The sequence below is a fragment of the Girardinichthys multiradiatus genome, chromosome 3 (assembly GCF_021462225.1).
Source record: "Girardinichthys multiradiatus isolate DD_20200921_A chromosome 3, DD_fGirMul_XY1, whole genome shotgun sequence".
Lineage (NCBI taxonomy): Eukaryota > Metazoa > Chordata > Actinopteri > Cyprinodontiformes > Goodeidae > Girardinichthys > Girardinichthys multiradiatus.
In genome coordinates, this window is record NC_061796.1 from 27306886 (window position 1) to 27326335 (window position 19450).

The following is a 19450-nucleotide window of genomic DNA, read 5'->3' on the forward strand; positions in this document are numbered from 1 at the left end:
CCTTTCCTGGATGTCTTCTGAGCTGTTTCAAGTCTTTAAACAAAGAAAATGAAAAATTTGTAAGGTTTGTTCAACTTGTTCTAAAAGACAATAGGTGTGATATATATGAATTTATTAATTTTCTCTCTTTTTATGTTTTTCAGGGAGATGTTCATATTCACATGATATACAAATCTGCTGGACAAGAGGAACAGAGTGATCTCTTTGGTGGTAAGTGGGTGACTGAATGGTTGAGGAACTTAATGGGAAATGTCCAGTTCTGGAAGTAAAATTATTTGTTGTTTTGTAATGCATTTCATTAAACCAGAAATGCCTCCATAAAATTTTAAAGGGCGTGATCAGATACCCCCAATTTTCTCTAAAAGAACCCGAATACAAAGTTAAAGATTTAAAAACCCCTCATATTATTATTTGAATCCTGGAGTTGCGTCTTTGGGATTTATTTCAACATACATGCTTTGACAGCAAACAAAAAAGACAGTTTTCATTCACAGGACTTATTGCTTGTCCTATGGTGGCTTCGAACACTCTAAAAATGAAATCAAATTAAATAAATAAAGGAATAAATAAAAAATGTTGCAACTTGTTAAAACATGTGCACTCATGTCTCACTGAAATTAATTGTAATAAAATTTAGAGGGATGGTCATTGAACGCCCCCGAATCCCCCTTGGTCACCAAATGTGTAGGACTGTTTCTGAATAATCTTTTTCTCAACTAGGGGATTTACCAGAGCCACCTTTTCCCAGCCCTCCTTTTCCAGGGTCAAAGGTTGTGCACTGGAGAAAGAAGAGACAGGTATGCATTTGATGCTGGCATTTATGTTGCCAAACATTCTGTGATTTTGTAGGCCTCTGCCCACACATCTCCCCCAACACACGCCTTTCTTTCCTGTTCCTTCTCCCTTTCTGTGTTTCATAAAGTATTTATCTCATGAGTAGAGACTCCTTCCAGCCTTGTCTTTTTGACAGATTTTCAGATGTCATCTCAGCCCTTCAAGCTCCTCATATTTTTTTTAAATCAGAAAATTGGCAGATCTTGTTTGACTTTTGGAAGTTCATACCTATTGATTTGTTGTTCCTTTTATGTGGTGCAGGAATCATGAGTGGATTGCTGGGTTTATTGTGCTATTCTTAGATTCTTGTTAAAATGGACTGGCTCAATGGAAGACAACTGTAAAGCAAGCGTCCGTCTGGTAGAGATGATAAATCTGTTGTCTCCTTCCAGGCTCCACGTTTGTTACGCAGTGTAGAAGATGAGACCAAATACATAGAGCTTATGGTGATCAATGATCATGTAATGGTAAGTTGCATTCATTGTATAGCTTTTGTCAGAAGTTTCTCTACACTCATCATGGACATGAATGGGATAACAATATGGGGCTTTTAATGATTTTTTAAAGTCCTTTTTTCAGGGTGGAGTGATCACTATGTGAATAACTTCAACGAATAAAAAAAAATAAACTTGGGGGAACAAGTTGGATCATTCTGGATTTTATTTAATTCACAAATACTCACATTATACACACACACACACACACACACACACACACACACACACACAGCCCCAATAATCTTAAGCTAACCGTTAGCAAGTTGCGCATTGACCTGCTGGTTTTATAACCAGCAGCAAACGTTTGGCGTAATTCTGGCTGGAAATTTGACCACGATTATCAGAACTGGTAGAGTTAATTTATGTTGGCATGGACACCGCTTTCAACTGCCAGGCTGTTGATTTCGGGTTAAGTGCACCAGTACCACTGGCTGGAAAACACACCCTACGGCATAATGCTGCCATTACCATGCTTGACAGTTGGTTCATTGTTCTTAGGTCTAAAAGTCTTCCCGTGACTCATTCAATCATTCTTCTTGTCTATGCGGGTAAAAAGCTCAATCTTTATTACCTTTGATCATGCAATGTTTGTTTCCAGAAGGTATTTGGTTTGTCTATGTGCATATTTGCATATGAGGGTTAAAGGTGCTGGTTTTGAAGTAGGGCTTTTTTTACTGACAAGCATCCCAAACACACACCAAAACTGTTTTAATAATGGATAAAGAAAGCTTAATATATCCTTCATGATTCAACAAAAAACTGGGAATATGTGGAAGTATAGAAATAAACTCTCACAAATATTGAACTAGATGTTCCTTAGCAACCAGCATCTCCACTACATGCCCTTTTTGCCATCAGCAAACGTCTGGCTGCATATTTGAACTCTCTTCTGACCAGCATACCTGACACTTCACACAAGCAATACATTTGCTTTTCTTGTCCACTGTACCAAGAGAGTAAGAAAAGCGTTAAGGTCCAGTTTCTTTTATCAGGGAGTTAAAACCCTACTTTTAGAAATAATTAAAGGAGGGCAGCTGTAAAACATTTGGAGTAAGATGCCTCATCACTACCACACCTTTCACAGCGAGGTTCCAAACCCAGATAGATTTTAGTTAACATGGATTTGAACAAGCAGGCTCTGAAAACTACCTTAAATTATAATAAAAGATGGCATCTAAAGTAATGTTGAAAATGCTCAAGTAACAATGGAATCCCCAACATCATTAGAGGTAAAAGGGTTTGTCTTTTTTGTGTACAGTTGTGTTTTTCTATGAGAGTTGAAGCTGCTTCACCTTATATGTTGTAAATAAGGTAGATTAGACTTTTGCCCAATGCAGTGAGAAACTGCAAAGACTGAAATGTTTCTTCACCTGAGCCCACACCCGGAAGGACTACTGGTTGCCTTGATTTATTCAAAACAATTTTGGGACTAATATTTTCCGTTTTGGATAATTGTCCTGTTGGGACAACCATTTGTGTCGAAGTTCTGGCAGTTTCACAAAAACTGTCCCACTGATGAAAGGATGTTTGTTAGGATGTTATGGAGGAACCCAGTAACCATTAGGCTTCAAGCTTGCATTGAACTGGAAATTATAGGAAACGTCACCATCTCTGTTCACAATGAAGCCAGTTTTACGCGCTACTGGACTGAGGAAGGGGCTATTCAAAAATTTAAATATTCAACAACACTGTATCAAGCATCAGGTATGGTGGTGGTAGTATCATGCTGGGGGTCTGTTTTACTGCAAGTGGTTGCATAAAGAGGATGGAATAATGAAGGAGAACTGCCTTAAAACTCTTCAACTTAACCTCAAATAAATAGATGTTTGAAACTTGGGCACAAACTGTTCAAACACAAGAATTATCCCTAATCTAAACAAAGTTGGGTTTGGAATTTGTAAAAAAGGGCTAAAGTTAAGCTTTTCAACAATGCTTTCCCAAATCCCTGAGATTAGCCCTGTTGGAAATGTATGGACTATAAGAACCTGAGTCGTTTGTATCATTTATATTGAGCCTGCTCACTTATCAAATCATTCATTGTTTTCAGTCAAATAAAGGAAACGTTAAATGTTTACGAATATCCAATCTGTAGTTTTACATTTAAACTTTAAAATGGAATTGATTCTAGGACATTATTCCCTCTTTTATGTATTTACCCTCACACCTCTCTGTTTGTCTTTCTTCTCCTTCAGTATAAGAAGCATCGTCTTTCTGTCGGGCATACGAACAACAACGCTAAGACAGTGGTCAATATAGCTGACATGGTAAGAAGCAGATCGATCTTCTTCTTGGAAAGCTTGCCACAGTCACTTCCAGCTAAAGCTGAGCACACATTGCACTGATTTATCAATTAACCAACCAAGCGCTGGCCATTTATACTTTCTCCTTTAAAAGGGATTTAAGTAGCCATTAACCGGGGCAACTATGAGTTGTCAGATTTCTGCGGCTGTGGAGAGCAGCAGCATTCCGACGTTACTGATGCCGACGCTTTTCTGCAGCCGATGCGGGAGCTGCGTTACTGAAATCTGACCCGCTGCAGGGTTACATCTGTAAACTGAGAGGCTGGTGAAGCCTGACAAAGGTCATGCTTTTCGTTGTGCCCTTGGAGATTATTGTATGAAGCACTCTGAGTTCACAAAGGACACATTGATTTCCACTTGGAATGCTGCACAGTTCAGATATAGCCTGGATGTCATAGCATATACCATGCTGACTACATTTATTAGAAAATGTGGGACAAATGTGTGAAGAGTCTTAAAATCGTCTGTTATTTCAGTGGCATGATCTCAAACTGAAAATAATCCAACTTTTAAATTCAGTGTTGAGATGAAATTGTTTCTAATGATGCTGCTGTTAATAATTTGTACAGTCCCTTTTACCAAAAGCACAACACTTACTCTTCTATAACATTTCACAAAGTAAATACATACTGGATCTCTCTAGATGATCCAGAGTCCTTGATATTCTCTTATGCCGTCTTATTTTAAGCTCACATGGTTTTCTGTACGATCTTGAGCTGGGGGATGAGATGACCATCCCCTGGTTCAAGAAGATTGATTTAGTGTCTGTAAAAGCAGGTATGTGGTAAATGTGACATCACATTTTCAGTCCTGGTCCAAAATCCCCTGGTATTTCTGAGGATTCATGATGTCATGCACTTTAACAAGGCGTTGGTTTAGATCTAAAATGTAAAAGCAAAAGATTAGACTAGACAGCACTTGAAAAAACCTAAAAGGTTAAAGAAACTCACAGTACAACCCAGACCTAAGAGTTCAGAATATCTCCTCCCAATGGGATCCAGAGAGCATGTTTTATCCTTTGCATTGGCATCTATTAATGTAGTAAATAAATTTTGATCTTGAACATGTTATTAAGAATCCTCATTTAAGTACTACACATTACTGATGTTTGAAGTCCATATAGAAAGGTTCTGCTCTGACAGAGCAGTGAAAATTCCTGTTAAACCAGAGATAAAGCAAGTAATGCTGTTCTTACATTAGCGACTTATTTAATATTGCAATTAGGTCAAATACAACAAAGGTTCTTAGGGCATTTGGAAGAGACATAGGCTCACATCATCACAACTTGGGGTGCTTTCCAACATATTTGTCTTTTATGTTATGTCGGATATTATGTGTTTCTTCCCTAAAGTTTTAATCTTAGTCTCATTTGACTGAAGCACATAGTTCAAGTTCATTTCCCAGCAAGGTTTATCATCCAGCTCCAAGACCAAGATGTTTCCTGATCCAGCCTTGTGGCTGTTGGCTGAAAGAAACTGGCATGTTGTGTACCAGCATATTTATACCCCAGGGATTGAGAAAGCCATGGTTTACCAAACGGGTAAAATATAGCTAATAAAAAAATAATCTTCATTTAATTTAAAGAGATTTTTAGGGGTACCAACAAATATCCCTTCAGTGATATTACTATTTTTATTTATTCACAATTATTTAAAAAAAATAAATAAATTGTGTTTTTTGCTGTTGGAATATAGGTCATATGATATAAGTTTAGGTACAGTATGGTATATATTAGTGACATAAGGTAAAATTAGGCATAGTATTTAAACAAATGTTTCTGTCTCAGGTATGTGGATTGCACTTTTTGATGCACCTGTTCCTAAGCAGGGTTATAAAATTGAATTACATTAGTTTGGGTACAATCGTTTCTGGTCCATCATTGTAGTATTTTAAATGCAGTTTAATACCGTAAAATCACTAACAGATGTTGTTCAAGCTATGCTCTCTAGATTGCAGCAGTCTGGTTCCAGGATGATCCTTGGTATCCATGAAATATACATCAACCAGTATCTTGGCTGCCCTGAGACTCGCAGCAGTTTGTGCAGATTTCGCGACAATAGTCTAAAATGGAATAAAAACTGTTATGTCTTCACATGGGCCTTTATTATCTCCAGCTAGGAAAATGTACTCAAATTAAGGGTTGGATTGTTTTTAATTTTTTTGTTTGAGATTTTGCCACTGCAGTAAACAATGCATTTATGTAAGACTTTTACCCTCCTGCTCAGGGATACCAGTAAATATAACTGGGACTATAAAACTGTACAAACAGTATGCAGCAGAGGTATTTTGATATTTCTGTTTTGGTTTTTATATAATTGATTTACCAAATGTTTACATTTGGAGAGCCGCACAGGCTAGGTGCAAATGCATTGACAGGACAGGACAGCCAGGATCAGTATGAAAAATCAAAAGGTTTAATATAAACCTTTCGATCTTCTCCAGTGTTTGCTTCAATAAAACAAAAATCTGTGGAGACCTCAAAGGCACAAGCATTAATATTTGCCTGTGTTGTCCTTTAAACAGTTACCTTTCTTGACTGTCTGGTCTCCTGTGATGTGCTGCTGTCTGGTCATAGGATCACAGCGACGCTCTGACTTCTGTCATAACAAACAGCTGGAGATGTTAATGAATATGAAGCATGTCTGTCAGCTGTGATGCTGATCTGGCCCCATCATTCTGTATTTTCTTTGGCGTTCTCCATCACACAGCAACTCTGAAGATGAAGCTTTGTGACTTTCAGAAGCTGACATTTGACCTCACAATAACCCTCTCCAACGTGCCTTCTCAGATTTTCAGAGAACAGCTAAACACCCGGATTGTACTTGTCGCTATGGAAACGTGGTCTGTGGACAACAAGTTCAACATCGATGACGACCCCATGGTGACACTCAAGGAGTTCATGAAGTACAGGAAGGACTTCATCAAGGAGAAATGTGACTCTGTTCACCTCTTTTCGTGAGTCTGCTGATTTAAAAGTGGACTTTAATGTTTTTTTTTATGTGCACAGCTCGATTTTGTTCAAAACAAACTTTTGTTTGCAGAGGGAATCAGTTTCGCAGCAACTGGGGGGCAGCCTCCTACATGGGAGGAGTTTGTTCTCTCACTAAAGGAGGGGGAGTAAACGAGGTGAGCCTAATCACTCAATAAAGAGATACATTTAGGAAGGAAGGTTGACACATTACAACCAACAACTTCAATATACAGGGGTTGGGCAATGAAACTGAAACACCTGTCATTTTAGTGTGGGAGGTTTCATGGCTAAATTGGACCAGCCTGGTAGCCAGTCTTCATTGATTGCACATTGCACCAGTAAGAGCAGAGTGTGAAGGTTCAATTAGCAGGGTAAGAGCACAGTTTTGCTCAAAATATTGAAATGCACACAACATTATGGGTGACATACCAGAGTTCAAAAGAGGACAAATTGTTGGTGCACGTCTTGCTGGCGCATCTGTGACCAAGACAGCAAGTCTTTGTGATGTATCAAGAGCCACGGTATCCAGGGTAATGTCAGCATACCACCAAGAAGGACGAACCACATCCAACAGGATTAACTGTGGACGCAAGAGGAAGCTGTCTGAAAGGGATGTTCGGGTGCTAACCCGGATTGTATCCAAAAAACATAAAACCACGGCTGCCCAAATCACGGCAGAATTAAATGTGCACCTCAACTCTCCTGTTTCCACCAGAACTGTCCGTCGGGAACTCCACAGGGTCAATATACACGGCCGGGCTGCTATAGCCAAACCTTTGGTCACTCATGCCAATGCCAAACGTCGGTTTCAATGGTACAAGGAGCGCAAATCTTGGGCTGTGGACAATGTGAAACATGTATTGTTCTCTGATGAGTCCACCTTTACTGTTTTCCCCACATCCGGGAGAGTTACGGTGTGGAGAAGCCCCAAAGAAGCGTACCACCCAGACTGTTGCATGCCCAGAGTGAAGCATGGGGGTGGATCAGTGATGGTTTGGGCTGCCATATCATGGCATTCCCTTGGCCCAATACTTGTGCTAGATGGGCGCGTCACTGCCAAGGACTACCGAACCATTCTTGAGGACCATGTGCATCCAATGGTTCAAACATTGTATCCTGAAGGCGGTGCCTTGTATCAGGATGACAATGCACCAATACACACAGCAAGACTGGTGAAAGATTGGTTTAATGAACATGAAAGTGAAGTTGAACATTTCCCATGGCCTGCACAGTCACCAGATCTAAATATTATTGAGCCACTTTGGGGTGTTTTGGAGGAGCGAGTCAGGAAACGTTTTCCTCCACCAGCATCACGTAGTGACCTGGCCACTATCCTGCAAGAAGAATGGCTTAAAATCCCTCTGACCACTGTGCAGGACTTGTATATGTCATTCCCAAAATGAACTGACGCTGTATTGGCTGCAAAAGGAGGCCCTACACCATACTAATAAATTATTGTGGTCTAAAACCAGGTGTTTCAGTTTCATTGTCCAACCCCTGTATTTTGTAAGAATTTTCTGTGATAGTTGAAGTGTATAAAACAAAACGAAACATGGTTTTCAAAATGTTTTACAACTAAAGATCTGAAAAGTGTGGCATACATTTATATCCAGCGCACAGATTCAACACCTGTACCTTTCACTGCACTTACAGCTGCAGGTCTTTTAGGGGTATGGACATCTTGAGAATGAAATGTTTTGTTCATTCTTCACACACCATTTTTCAAGTCTTGATTCAGATTCATAATGCAACTTTTTAAAACTGGACTTTCACTGGGCCATTGTAACACATAAATAGATCCAAACCATTTTATTCTAGCTCTGGCTGTATCTTCAGGGTTTTTGTCCTGCTTAAAGGTAAATCTCTCCCCCGGTCTCAAATGTTTTGTAGCCATTATCAGGTTTTCTTCCACAACAGTCTTGTACCATTCGTAGCATTTTGCACGTAAGCCAAAACGTCAGCAACTATTTCCCTACCAACTTCCCCATCTGAGCTGTAGGTCTATGTAGCTCCTCCAGAGCCAAGCCCATATCTTGATAGATTGCTATTTTTATTTAGGGGTACCAAAGCAAGGAAGCTAAGTACAAATGAAAACAATCTGTCATGTTTTATCCACTTCAGTGGCATGTGCTACTTTGTGTTGGTCTATCAGATAAAATCAAAATGAAATACATTTTAGTTTGTGGTTGTAATGTGACAGAATGAGAAAAAGGGTAAAGGAATGTAAATACTTCTGCAAGTCGCTGTATTTTCTATTTTTCTTTTTACATGGGATAGCAAAAATAATTCTGTTTGAAAAGGGAAGAAATATGACTGGAGCCACAGAGTTCTGGTTCTGGTGATGGAAATGAGTTTACAGATGGATGATCAGACTTTGTGCAATTGATATCAGACATTCAGGGTGTGGTGGGAACAAAATCACAAGCAGAACAACAATTACTTCTCAAAGCATTGGGATCCAAGAGTCTTAAAGTTTCGCTAAAATGCTCACTGGACCACATGAAGAAGTTTGACAGTGTGAAAATGTAAAAAAAATGTAAAAAAGGCAACTCTTTCTACTTGAACACACTTAGCTTCAATACATGAAAAATATCAGCAATAAGAAGCAGGTTTTTGGTCCCTGGATTCCTGTTTTTCATTTATTTATAAAATCCCTAACAAGCTCAACTATTTGAGATGTTTCTGCTATTACAGACTATTTTTCACGTTATAAACTCCAGTTAAAGTTATGTTGCTTTTCAACCCAATCTAGATCAGTTAATTATTATTTTTTTTTGGTAATAAGGACTTTTTGGGGGTTTGCACCCTTCTTTCTTGGTACATTTTTACCTTTACACTAATATTCTTCTTCTTAAAATGTCTTTCTTTCCCTGTTCTGTCTTCTTTCTTCCTGCCTGCATCAGTACGGTAAAACAAATGAGATGGCCATCACCCTGGCTCAGTCTTTGGGTCAGAACATCGGCATTTTCTCCGACAAGAAGAGGATCCTCAACGGTATGCAGAGAAACCTCACCCAGGCTTTTTTTTATTTAGTTAAACCACGACTCAAAGCCTCATTTGTATTATGTTTTAAGGCGAATGTAAGTGTGATGATCGATGGGCCGGCTGCATCATGGATGACATTGGGTAAGTTAGATCACAACTTTATTTCACATTTTTTTCTAAACTTGTGATGTTTTGAGATCATTCACAGATAACTTTTGGCTTTAGAGTCATCTCAGTTTTTGATAAACCTGTTCACTCTTTATTCTTTTAATTTTTTTATTTATTTGTTGTGTTTGGCTTAGTCTTATTTTCAAGATATAAATATCTAAACAAAAACCAAATGGTATAGTTATCTGTCGTTGTTCTGTAATTTACCACTAGATGTCAGTCCAGATGTATTGAAATTATTTGTTTTTATTAGATAAGGCTGTAAAAAATGATGTAACACCCCACTTGCTAAGATAAGATGATGATAAATAATTAGTCATTATGGGTTTGGTGTTGTCAGTTTTCATTCTCAAGTCCAGATGTTGTCTTGACGTGTATTTCTGTGCTGTAAAGGCTTGCTTTGCGTCTGGATGTCTGTGTGTGCATTTTTGTGTTTGTGAATGTATACCCCTCTTTTTAAATACATTTTGCATTCCCCGTCTGTCCTGAAAGGCACAGCAGGTGAGCAGAAGCTTGCTCTATCGTTTCTTGTGCTTTTTATTTCTTTTGGGGTTGGTCAAACTGGCTGCCTCGGAGAGAGTTGTCAGTCACCACAACCTCTCTCATCTCATTCAGCAGCACCACAGTCACCACAGCCCCAGCTTCTGTTTTTATTTAGACCATTGGTGTCCAAACTTTTTGCCAAAATTGTCAAGTTGAAAATATTCATGGGCCACAAATAAATTTTTAATTGAACATTTTAATTGAATTTTTACCTGCTAAACAATAAGCTAAACACATAATATTTCAGCGAAGCAAACTAAATATTCAGATGTTTAATGGCAAAAGGTCTGTAAATCCTTGTAGTTTACTGTATTTATAGAAAGGCACGCAATGTCCTAAATTGTTTTTTTTTATTTTATTCGGTTAGTCTAGAAAGGTTTTGTACTTTCTGTATTTCTTTGGAAACACTTGCTGTATTTAGCCAAATGTAATTTTTGGGTGCACCCAAGACTTGTTTTAAATACATCCCTGGACGTTTGTAGTGCCATTTCTTATTAAATTAAACAAAAAGCGTGGTTAATAAAAGGTGAATATTTTGTGTTGTATCGTTTTCTATTTTAAGAAGATCTTAAATTGTCTTAAAGACCTTGCATCCTGAAAATTTCTGTCTGCACCAACCACCTGCCCTGGCAGGCCTAGTTTGTACCATTTTTTTCATAATGGTTGTGGGCCGCACAGACTCCTTCCAAGCAGTAGCGGTTCTGGTATGAATTAGTAGGTAACCCCCCCCCCCCCCCCCCCCCCCCCCCCCCCCCCCCCCCCCCCCCCCCCCCCCCTCCCCCTTCTAATGCCACTCTGGGGAGATGCCCATATGGCCAATCAAAAGCCGCCACTGCTTCCAAGGACCAAAATTGCTCCTGGATCGCACTTTGGACACCTCCGATTTAGACAATATGAACAAATACGGCTCAATCATCTGCTGTATTTTTCATACTCCCTCTGCACAAATCCACATTTTGGTAATTTGGATTCTGTAGTTTTCAGTCGATGCCACTGGCTGATCAGCGAGGAAAACATTACTTCTGTTTTCTTTCCATTAAAAGGTCTCTGCGCTCTCCTGGGACAAGTTACAACTTGTCATCACTTACTTCTGTCCACATCTAACCGATTGATACAGTCTGTAATGTCATTCTTATCCTTTGTCAATATTTAACTAGCTCATTTCAGTGTAACAATAGTTCACTTTCTCAGCACACAGTCTCTAGATCCTGCTCTACTTCTTTATAAAAAAATCAACTTGAAGTCCCATGGCAGAGGACAGGTGCTTCTTTCAACCTGTCACCTGTGAATGGACCAAGACACAATTTGAACTTCTAAAGTCAAGCCAATGGTATTTCAGACATTTGTATTCAATGAACTGCCTGTTTTAACTTGTAGTACCTGCATGCCTGATCCAGTTAATCTGAATAACAGTTTTCATGCTATTTACACAGGGCATAGCTGCTGTGTACACGAGCACATGCCTAGCTGGAAAAATACTGTGTTTTTGTAGGGAATGGAACATCTTTTTATTATTTTAGTTAACATACCTTTATTACAGATACGTCAATATTACCTATACCTTTAGTCAACCTCGTAAAAGGCATATTAAAACACTCATCGTGTCAGTGTTCATTAAGAGTGAATTAGTATGAAGTAATATGTTTATTTTAACTTATTGTTAGTTTTCACTTCCTGTTCCGTTTAGTAAAAAGAAATGAATGCTGCTTTGCAGAAATCAGAACAATATATAAAATGTGCTGCAAAGATATACATACACTTTAAATGTTTTCAAATGTTGTCACATTAAAACCACAAAAGTGGTTTGAGGGATATCTTGTGATAAACCGTGAACTGATTTTGACCCCATTGTGTTCAGATGTTACCTAATTAGTTAATAGTCCAACTGTGTGTAATTTAATTTCAGTATTTTACAGCTGTTCTGGTAAGGCCTCTGAGGTTTATTAGAGAAACGATTAGAGAACAAACAGCACCATTAAGACCAAGAAACACAGCAGACCTGGTTTGAGTTGGAAGAACCTCTTCTGAGTTAATGGGAAGATGGATGGAGCTGAATACAGGACAAAGCAGGAAGAAAGCCTGTTAAAGGCTGCAACAAACTTGACTGGAGTCAAGGTTATTCTTACAGCAGGACACAACCCCAAAACTGGAGACAGAACTATGATGGAATGATTTTTATTAAGGCATAGTTATGTGTTAGAATGGCCCAGTCAAAGTCCAGACTGAAATCATAGTGATAATTTGTTGGAATACTTGAAAATTGATGTTCACAGATGCTCTTCATCCAATCTAACCGAGTTTGAGCTACACTACATTGCCAAAAGTATTGGGTCACAGCACCAAATTAATAAATTCTGGTGTTACAATCACTTCCATGGCTGCAGGTGTATAAAGTTTGCCGTGAAGAAACTGGTCTGCACAGAGTCCTGACCTCAACCGTCTTGAACACCTTTGGGATGAATTAGAGCGGAGACTGCAATTCTGGTTTTCTTATCTAGGACAAGGCCATTAAGAGCTTTACAAATAAATACTAAAAGTTTAGAATCAATTTTAAAACAGACAGGAGGCCAGTGTAGTTTCCCCTCATTAATTAAATTCAAATTACTTATTGGCTAGGGTATTTTTGTCTTATATTAAAATGTGTTTGATGATCTAAAACATTTAACTGTGATTTAAAAAAAAGCAAAAACAGAAGTGTGCAAATACTGGAACCATCTGTAAAGTGTGATTTATGTTTCTGGCATCCTTTTTAGCCACAGATCAGTTGGTAATACTATAAATAAAAAGATTCATGATTTACCTCTCACTCACACCCCTTGTGATCTGGGCTCACAATTGCTGAACTAATTGAATTGGGTGTAGTGTCTTTGGAAGTACTAGTGTGAAAGCCTTTGTTTTTAAACTGCATAAAACAAGATTTTTTCCAACATCCATTAAGTTTCAGGGTTTTCATCTGCTTGTGTTTCTTGGAGTAAAAAACCTTCTCTAGCAGTAAAATGTATGGATGCTCTTTGTGTTCTGTCCTCGGTGGCCCCTTAACAAGTTGGATGTGTTTTTAACAGTTTCTACTTACCTAAGAGGTTTTCCGATTGCAATGTGGAGGAGTACCACAACTTTCTGAACAGTGGGGGAGGATCCTGCCTCTTTAACAAACCTCTGAAGGTAAGTGACACTCACACAAACACACAACAACTGTAAATTATAAATTGAACAGATTTTAAGGATTTCAAAGATTCATAGTATAAAAAGAAATCTCTCCATTAGAACGGGTGCTGATAAACAACGATTTATAAAAGTAGACACTGTTATAAGCTTCAAGCCACTACAAATGACCAATTTTAGTACACAAACTCGTATAAGCCCAGTCTCATTTAAAAAGACCCAAGGTGATCTGCATGTGTAACAGCAGAAACAGAAACAACACCTCTTTGTTTCTGATAGCGTACCAGCATTAAACAGACCCTCCAGAAGTCTGGGTTTGTTTAACCTAAATATCACTGAGGATCTGTTGAAATACTTGAAAAGTGATGTTGACAGATGATCTTCATCCAATCTGACTGTGTTTAAGCTATTTCTAAAAAAAAAAAACCAAACCACTCACAGCTGGGATTGTAGCAAAAGGTCACATGAAGATTGGATTGTGGAGGTAACAGGTCCTAGAGGGGAAAACCAGAGATCCATCTCTTCACAGTGACCTCTCCAGCTCATTCTGCTGGATCCAAAGGCAGTCCCAGTCCAGAAAATAGATATAGTCCATGCAAAGAGTGCGGGGTCTCTTTCTGAGTCTCCTCTGATTTGTGGGTACCTGAAAGACCTCCAAAGAGACATCCTCAACCCTGAGGTCACCATTACCTTATCTCAAGGATGAGCCCAGTCACTCATTTCAGCTGTTTACATCCAGGATCTTATTCTTCTGAAATATATTTAGGATTTCATAAAAACAGATGAGAGTTGAAACGTACATCGACCAGATTAGTGAAGAACTTACATCACTGCAAATAAAGCCATGAACCATCTGCCCATTCTTGACTCATGATGAAGGACACAATACTTGAACTTCTCTACTTGGAAAGAGACTCACTGGTAACCCTGGGTTTGCAGAATTGCAACCTTAATGTGGGGTAAGGGTTTGAGTACTATTATCTTAAAGGCTATGTTGTTAAGAGCTTTGACCTGTGGTTGGGTCTTCCATGTCAAACTGGCTTTAGGGGAAGGGTTGACTGAAAGTGTTTTGAGGATCTTGATGGTAGTCAAACACCTGAATTAGCAAACTTGATTGCCGGCAAGGACGGCGGGCAATGTCATGGTAACCTCAGGGGTCATAATCATAAATTCAAAAAGCAAAACAACTTTTAGTATATTATCTTCACCTGAAAACAAGGTTTCAGTTATTTTTAAATCACTGCATTTTGTTTTAATCTACATTTTATAGAACATTCCACCTTAATTAATGTACACGTTTCTTCTTGCCTTCTTCTGCTCAGCTGCTGGACCCTCCAGAATGTGGTAATGGCTTCGTGGAGCCAGGAGAAGAGTGTGACTGTGGTAGTCCTGCGGTGAGTGCAACCACTGTAGAACAGATTCAGAAAAACCACCAGAATGCTGATATGAAGATAAACGGTAAAAGAGAAAGGACGGTGTGTTATTCTGGTATGAGTGATGCAAAGCACAAGACTGTTATCATCTACAAAGGGGAAACAGCATTAGTACATACAACTTTACCCTAGTTGGATGTTCTTTACTCAGAGCAGTTAAACCTCTGTTGTTCTAGCAGTTGTTTGGGCTATAAAGCCTGAGCTCCATCCTTTAAGTTCAATCTGATCATTTAAAATAAGCTTTCAGAGAAGGTTTGAGAATTTACAATATACGGTTTGTATCTATATTTTCTACAAAATCTATCAGGTCTAACTAGGTCAATTGTTGAGTATTTACCACTAATGTCTTTAATTTCATCTGCTACAGTCAAACTGCGATCCCACTGGCTTTTAAGAGCCGCCTTTGTTCGAGACAGCTTTCATTTTTAGCAGCACATGGTGAACAGAGCTCAAAGTGTGAAGTTTAGCTAATTATTTACATAGATTAACAATCTGTTCTCAGAGATTAAGGATATTCAGTCACTTATTGACCTCTGTTAGCATTTTATAGTAGATCAAGTTAACAAATCTAAAAATACACTACATTAAGTGTTGCAGTGAAGACAATCTAACCTGAGACCAAGTCAAGACCAAGGCCAGACAAGCCCGAGACTTTGAGTAGACGAGAGCAAGTCCAAGTCCACGACTAAACCGATGTGAGACCATTTTCAAGGCCAGTAATGCGGTTGTTGCTTCAAATCTCTTTGTGGTAGCTCATTGGCACACTGACCTATAACAATACTCCCCAAATGTTTCAATTAGATGCAATGGCACATCATCTAGGTGAACCCAAAGTTGCATGTAAGCTGATCTTACTCGTCCAAAAAATCCAACAAGCTGATAACAAGTTAAACAGACAAGACAGACAACTCTGAAAAGTGGATACATAATCCAGCTAAACGTAGCGTTCTTTATGCATGTTGTAGAGACAGAAAAATTGGTTGTGTTTAATAAAAGCCAGGAGTTTCACTCTAAGTTGCAGTAAAAAAGCATGTGGTACCTGTGGTTTTGGCCTCGGTCTTGAGAAAAAAAGTCCAACAAATCTGAGATTGAGTCAACAGCAAACCTTAGAATATGTAGTCTAAAGACTGGTTTTAAAAGACCAAGATTGTTCTTATGCACCACAACATAATTCATCTCATTTTTAACACATTGACTTTAATATGGATTTAACAAACCATTTGTCGCTAAAACAGCTTTGACTTTTCTGGGAAGGCTTTTCAGGAGATTTATTAATTGTGTTCATTGTTATATTTGACCATTTTTTCAGGAGAGCATTTGCTAGGTCAGACACTGATGTTGGGTGAGATGGTTGGGTTGAGGTAAGGGCTCTAAACAGCCCAGTCAAGTTCCTCCACACCAAACTTGCATTGTGCCCTGGTGGGCAGCTGTGTCAATCTGGAAGGAGCTATCCCTAAACTGTTCCCATGTAGCTTTTGGCATGAAATTGTCTTTGGTGAGAGTTCCTTTAGGGGCTGACTGTAAATCCTGAAAAACATCCCCACACCATAAACCCCTTCCACCAAATCTCACACGTGCCACAGTGCAGTCAAGTAAGGACTGTTTTTCTTGAAATCATCAAGTCCAGACTCCTTCATTGGATTACCAGACAGAGAAGCGTAATTCATAATTCCAGAGAACACGTCTACATTGCTCTAGAGTTCAGTGGGATCAGACATTTTGCATTGCACTTGGTAGTAAAAGGTTTGGTTGCACCTGCTCTGATGTGAACCAATCCATGATGCACTCTCTGCACCGTTTTTGAGCTAATCTGAAGGCCACACAGTTGGTGATTTTTGCATAGTGTGTAATTTTATGTGGCCTACCAATTCATGGCTGAGGTGCTCTTGCTCCCAAATGCCCATGTCTTATAATAGGACTAACAACTGAGCATACGCTTTTTGGGAAAGAAAGACTTTTCATAAACTGCAAATGGGCACCCTATCATGGTGCCACACTGGAATTCCCCGAGTGGCTGACAGCGACGTATCCTTTGACAAATGTTTATAGAAACAGTCTGCATGATTCTCTGCTGGATTTTATGCATCCATAGCCATGGAAGTGATTTGAACACCTTAATTCATTGATTTAGAGGAACATCTCAGTACTTTTAGAAATGTCTGTATGAAAGCAGGTAAACTGACTGGATAAAAATGTCAGATAGCTCTTTAAATTAGTTTAAATGTTATTAGCATGACAAAAAAGCTTAATGTGAATCAAAAGATAGTATTCACACAGTTTACCTCTGTATTTTCAGGAATGTGCCAGAGAGGGTGAGCACTGCTGCAAGAACTGCACTCTGACCAAAGGGTCCAACTGTAGCAACGGACTATGCTGCAGAAACTGCCAGGTACAAAACAAGACAATGCTGCTTTAAAACCTCAGACTACAACAGCATTATTTATCAGATATTTTTTTTTTGACTAAGTGGAAAGATGATATGTTTGGAGGCAGAGGATTTATCCTGTTTGCTGCCCAAACACAAGACGACGATCACTGCTGTCTAATCTGCATGATTTGCTGCTGCAGATGGAGCTCATGGGAGTTTTGTGTCGAGAGGCGGTGAACGACTGTGACATACCAGAAGAGTGCACAGGCAACTCCAGCCAGGTGAGCATAAGCCATCCTCAGGCTTTGTTTGTATAGATCTGTTCAATAGCACCTCAGACATCACTATATCGTTTTTTTGTTTTTGTTTCAGTGTCCACAAAATGTGCACAAGATGGATGGCTACACATGTGAAAAAGATCAAGTATGACACTGGATTAACTCATAAGATTTTACTGTATTTGACTTTTACTCGAGCTTTTACAAGTTTTCTTGACACTTTCATTCAGTTTCTCTCTGTCTGCAGGGTCGCTGCTTCAACGGAAGATGCAAAACCAAAGACAGACAGTGCAAGTACATTTGGGGAGAAAGTAAGTATACAATAGTGTCCTGGCCCATAAAATATTATGGCCTTGCAAAAGTATTCCTATGCCTTGAAATTTTCCATATGTTATGTTACAAACATAGACTTCAGTGTATTTTATAGGGATTTCATTTGAGAGACCAACACAAAGTTGTGCATAACTGTAAAGTGGAAGGAAGATGATTGTTTTTGAAAAATTAAGATCTGAAAACATTGGCATGGATTTGTCTTCAGTCCCATTCACTCTGATACTAAATCAGTGGTAACTAACTGCCTTCAAAAGCCACCTTATTTGTAAATAGAGTCCATCTTTTCTGTGAAGGCCCCAAAGGTTTGTTAGAGAACAATAATGAACAAACAGCATCATATAGACCAGGGAACACAGCAGACAGGTCAGGGAGAAAGATGAGGAGAGATTTAAAGCCAGGTTAGGACATAAAACAATATTCCAAGGTTTGAACATCTAACAGAACTCTGATCCATCATCTGAGATTTGAAGGAGGATGGTAAAACAATAAATCTACCAAGACATGGCCGTCATGACCAAGATATTGGGAGATCCACAGCTCAGGTAGGAGAATCCTTCGACAGCATTACTATTGGTCTTTGGCCTTTCTGGAAGAGTGGAAACAGGAAAACTATCGCTGAAAGAATGGCATTAAAAGTTCAAAGCTGAACTGTGTGGTCGATGTTGAAAAACTATAGGGTCAAGGGGTTGCAGTAGGGGTACCTTTCCATCAGCAAAGACAGGAAAGCTGGTCAGTTGATGGGAGGATGGATGCGGCTAAATACAGGGCAATCCTCAGAAGAAAAGGCTGCTAAAGACCTGAGACTGGGGTGCAGGTTCACCTCTTAGCAGGACAACCATAAACAACCAGCCAGAGCTGCAATGGACTCCTGAAGGTAATTGTTTGCACTGGTATCAGAGTACAAGGGGCTGAATACAAATGCACACCACACTCTTCAGATTTTATTATGTAAAATATTTTGAATACTATGTATCAGTTTTCCTCCACTTTATAAATGTGCACCTGTTTGGGAATATTACACAAAATCCCAATAAAATAGAGTACATTTTATGTTTGTAACTTAAAATTTAAGTGCTTGGCAAAGTTTAAGAGGTATTAATACTTTTCTGAGACCTGGCACAATTAGAATTGGTCGAGTTTTACTTAATGTCCGCTTTTTATTTCTCCACCAGAGGCAACAGCAGCTGACAAGTTCTGCTACGAAAAGCTCAACATTGAGGGGACAGAAAAAGGAAACTGTGGGAAGGAAAAGGACACCTGGATCCAGTGCAACAAACAGTAAGCGTGTCTCTTTATGTGACTTAAACCTTTGTTGAGAGAGCTTTCCCACCAGTTAATCCAGGTTTAAACTTTTGTTTTTCAGAGATGTCCACTGTGGCTACCTGCTGTGCTCAAACATCTCACCTACCCCAAGGCTGGGGGAGCTGCAGGGAGGACTCACCTCTTTCTCGGTCGCTCAACACGGTGCCCCCCTGGACTGCAGGTATGCAACAACTGAACATAGCAAAGAGATTATCACTGAAGAGGTGTTCTGTCGCAAAGCTACACTTATTTATTTACAGATGTCTGTGTAGTCTC

General features: G+C 39.1%; 1 protein-coding gene across 2 annotated transcripts in view; it reads left to right on the forward strand.

The window, feature by feature from the left end:
- adam22 (ADAM metallopeptidase domain 22) overlaps positions 1-19450 on the forward strand; it is a 96115-nt gene that overhangs the window by 59386 nt on the left and 17279 nt on the right. For both annotated transcript variants that reach the window (XM_047360401.1, XM_047360402.1), the window contains exons 7-22: positions 144-210; positions 721-797; positions 1227-1301; positions 3524-3595; positions 6420-6586; positions 6673-6757; positions 9506-9596; positions 9677-9728; positions 13361-13460; positions 14783-14854; positions 17190-17282; positions 17462-17542; positions 17634-17684; positions 17787-17850; positions 19045-19150; positions 19236-19355. In XM_047360401.1, the coding sequence (XP_047216357.1) occupies positions 144-210; positions 721-797; positions 1227-1301; positions 3524-3595; positions 6420-6586; positions 6673-6757; positions 9506-9596; positions 9677-9728; positions 13361-13460; positions 14783-14854; positions 17190-17282; positions 17462-17542; positions 17634-17684; positions 17787-17850; positions 19045-19150; positions 19236-19355 (1373 nt within the window). The remainder of the gene's footprint in view (positions 1-143; positions 211-720; positions 798-1226; positions 1302-3523; positions 3596-6419; positions 6587-6672; positions 6758-9505; positions 9597-9676; positions 9729-13360; positions 13461-14782; positions 14855-17189; positions 17283-17461; positions 17543-17633; positions 17685-17786; positions 17851-19044; positions 19151-19235; positions 19356-19450) is intronic.